The sequence below is a fragment of the Echinops telfairi genome, unplaced genomic scaffold, assembly GCF_000313985.2.
Source record: "Echinops telfairi isolate 266 unplaced genomic scaffold, ASM31398v2 ScPeMD7_655;HRSCAF=1070, whole genome shotgun sequence".
Classification (NCBI taxonomy): Eukaryota; Metazoa; Chordata; class Mammalia; order Afrosoricida; family Tenrecidae; genus Echinops; species Echinops telfairi.
In genome coordinates, this window is record NW_022104553.1 from 17,438,432 (window position 1) to 17,442,110 (window position 3,679).

A 3,679-nucleotide genomic window follows, 5' to 3' on the forward strand; every position below is an offset into this window, starting at 1 on the left:
CCCCCAGGAACAATCCCCTCATCAGCCTTGGGGACACCCGTCTGTTTTCTTTTCAGGGGACACCCCTTTTCTGCAGGGAAAAGCCACGTAGGTAAATTTTCAGTAGCTGTGGGGCTGAAGTCTTGGGGAGGAGGAGGTCTACCTGAGGTACTGCAAGTTACATTCCGGGTGCTTCAGGCCCTCGTACAAAAGGGGAAGCATCTCGTTGTGAGTGCTGCCTTGAAGGGTCAGATGTGCCAGCGTCTTCTGACCAACGAGCGCGAAGCAGAAGTCCTGATAGGCGTCACTCGGAAAGATGTGGTTGAGGCTAGAGAAAACAGATGAGAATCTTAGTTCCGCCACCCTTTTTGCGCCTACTGAAACAAAGGGTTGCAGTGTTTCTAAGCTTTAGGAAGTGGATTAGACCCCCCCCCACCCCCACATATTTCTTTTAGGGTGCTCAACGGCTTGCAGAAACCAGAAGCCTCTTCAAACAAAAATGCTTCGAGCTTTATGTTTGCAAAATGCCCCCCACCCCATGGGGACTGCATGCACAACACCAGAAGGAAACATTGCTTTCTGCTGGTGCTGCCATCCTGTCTTGGATTGTGGATCTGACTGATCTACAAGGCTTAGTAGATCAAGTCTTTCCTCTGAATCCATTTTAAGTTTGGGCAACTCCTTGCAGCCTGCTGGTCAGCGTTCACGGCGGCACGAAAGCTTTCAGTGCCAGATGGGGAGGCACCGTGCGCGAGGGGCACTGGCTGACAATCTTATACGAAGTCAGCATTCTCCCACTGCCCAATGCCCCTGGCCCTGGCCCAAGTGACGGGCCTTTAACACTATTATTTGCTTCACATGTTGATCCCATTTTCATCATCAGAGATTCTGGGTCCGAGGCGACTGGGCATCCCCACTGGGACTTTGGTAACTACTGGAGGCACTTTAGCTGGTCCCAACTGTAGGGGGGTATGTGCCACTGGCACTGAAAGAACCCAGGGCCTCTGGTAAACATCCCCCAGTGAACAGGTGGCAGCTACATACTCCGTCAACTTGAGGGAAGGGGTGGGTGGAGTCTAGCCTGTCAATCAGGTCAAAGCTGATGACCTTATTTGGAGGCGCGATGGAGATCAATAATGCACTGGAGGCCAGACCCAGTCTCCCTGCCTTCCCTTCCCCGCTGTTGAGACACTCAAGAGAGCTGGAGGAGACACATGGAGACCCACGCCAGCGTTGAGATGCTTCCACTGCCACCGCATCCACAAGACTTCCCACCCACCGGCTTGTGACCTGCGTTCGGCATCATTGTATGTGCTGCGTGAGTCTAAAGAGGAATTTATGGACTATCATTGGCCATATGGACTAATATTAGATGTATGGATTTGATCTGGACTGGGCTGGGATGTTTTCTCAATATACAATTGCTCTTTGATATAAAGCTCTTTCTTATATATGAGTGTCTCTGAATTTGTTCCTGTAGTCAACCCAGTCTAACACAACAGACATCCCCCCAAAAAGGCAATACCCAGCCCAGTATTTCAACAGCGGCTGGGAAACTCCGGTCTGCATATTGCACTCTGGTTGTCAGAATCGGAACGTCCCTTAGGATCTTGATGTCCCTTTCTGTATGGCTGATGGCTGTTTTTTTAATTATCATTTTATTAGGGGCTCATACTCTGTATGGCTGTCTAAACCATACTTCACATTTCCTTGATATCACCTTGTAGGATTTTCCCAGACACAAAGTTAAAAGGACAGGAAAACAATTCAATGACTTGTCTCCTGAGCACCTGGGTTGGAATCCGAGGCAGAGATTCAAACATATTGCTCCCGTCTTAAACCCAAGAAGCAGTTGGTCGTGCCCTAGGGGAACTTGGGCCATTAAGATGAATCGTTCCTCACCTCACTTTCTGGAGAGAGTGGGAGGTCGAGGTTATCTGGTCACAGAAAACCCTCACGGCAGATTCATTCAGGTAGCAATTACTCAAGTCCAGGGATACCAGGTTCTTGCTTGAGCCGAGGATGGAGCAAAGATCCACCCAAAGTGGTAGAATGTGTGGATCCTCCTTTAAGCTGCAGGGAGAGGGAGAGATGGGGAGGTAATTCTGTCTTCCAACGCTTTCCTACCCTTCTGAGAACCTAACTGAGGGGGGGGTCTTATCCCAGACACTGAATGCAAGAGTAATTTAAATCCATGGAAGTATCTTCCTACCATTCAAAACAGCCCAAAGTGGGCTGTGTATAGGGTTACGCAGAGTCACTATCAGAAAGTGTGCGGATGGGAGCCTACCCAGAAGCACCTTGGAAAGAAAAGCCCAGAGATCTATTTCAAAAAGTGGGGTGGGCAGGGAACCAGTCATTGAAAACTCTACTGGGTTCACAGCTCTCTACCTCAACACAAGAGGTCATCATGAGTTGGAAATGAGGTGCTGGGACTTGCTCCCCTCCCTCACCCCAAGAAGCTTTACTGGTGGAGCTGCATGCTAGTCAAGTCTCCACAAATGAGACCTTTTCTGATCTGACATTGGGGGGCTGGGGGTGGAGGACGGGGGAAGAAATGGAAACGAAGTCTCAGATCCAGTCTTGAGACTAGTTTTTGCCCTTGGCCTTGATGCAAAGTCGCATTAGGAAAAACCCCAAAGAGACCACTGTTCTTGGGGAAAAAACAAACCCCCCACAAGTTGAAAGACCAAAGGGAACTGTTTGCCACGGAGGGTTGGGAAGCTTCAACAATGGGCCAAGATCACTGAGGGGTGTCAAGTGGGGCAAAATGGAACATAGTCTGAACGAGGGAGGGGGTAAAAGGTGAATTACTGGGGAGGAGGGCATTGGTGGGTTGGTGAACGATTTAAACTGTTGAATATAAAGTTGATCATTTGAATGGCAAACCCTTAGGTTACGTCCCCCTCAGTCCCCATGGCAAAAAAGCCACCAAACTGCTTTGTATCATGAAGCAATATTAAGAGGAAAATGAATTACCAACGTGAACATTGTCACTTTTTGTAGAGCAAGGTTTACATGCTCTAGGAGTGAAAACAAACAAAAATAAAACACAAGAGGCTGGGATGAGAAACAGACATGCACATTTGATAGGTCGGTCCCACATGGTTTGGGCCAGGAAACCAAGCAACTATGCACCACAGCAGCCCCGAGAGGCCACTGGAGTTAAATGTGCTTGTAGCCACCAGCCACCCCCTGGGATAAAGCTGTCGCCAACTGCTCCAGGGAAGATCCACGGGTTTGAAAACCCCACTGTGCACACCCGAGCCAGAATCCACTCAATGGCGACTAACACGGCCTCTTCCTATTGGCGCATGGCGGGGAAGCTGAGGATAGAGCCACGAGTAACAGCGAGTCCTTACCTGTCCAATTCTGGGCATCCATCCTCTAGAAATAACCCCTTCTCTATCTTCAGTGACATCCTCTCCACGCTGGAACTATGCTTGAGGCAGGAAGACGCGCGTACCATGTCCATCTTATCCTGAAGTGTGAGCGAGATTTCCTTGAAGTAGGCCATTGCCTCCTTTATAAACGCCTCCTCCTGAGATTCATAGAGACAGCAAAACATTTCCCTTGTGCGCCTGACCGAGAGGGGCTTGTTCCCACTGGCTTTCACCTTCCGTTTCAGCAATGCTCGCTTGTAGTCCGTCGGCACTTGACAGCCAAACGTCGTCTCCAGCTCCCTGACCCTCTCTGCGTT

The 3,679-nt window shown here is 49.7% G+C and overlaps 1 protein-coding gene across 1 annotated transcript in view; it reads right to left on the reverse strand.

The window, feature by feature from the left end:
• The window catches only part of NLRP2 (NLR family pyrin domain containing 2), a 27,442-nt gene that overhangs the window by 10,642 nt on the left and 13,121 nt on the right, over positions 1–3,679 (reverse strand). The window contains exons 6-8 of the mRNA XM_045292389.1: positions 3,342–3,676; positions 1,882–2,052; positions 143–307 (exon numbers count right to left, since the gene is read on the reverse strand). Coding sequence (XP_045148324.1) covers positions 143–307; positions 1,882–2,052; positions 3,342–3,676 — 671 coding nt within the window. The remainder of the gene's footprint in view (positions 1–142; positions 308–1,881; positions 2,053–3,341; positions 3,677–3,679) is intronic.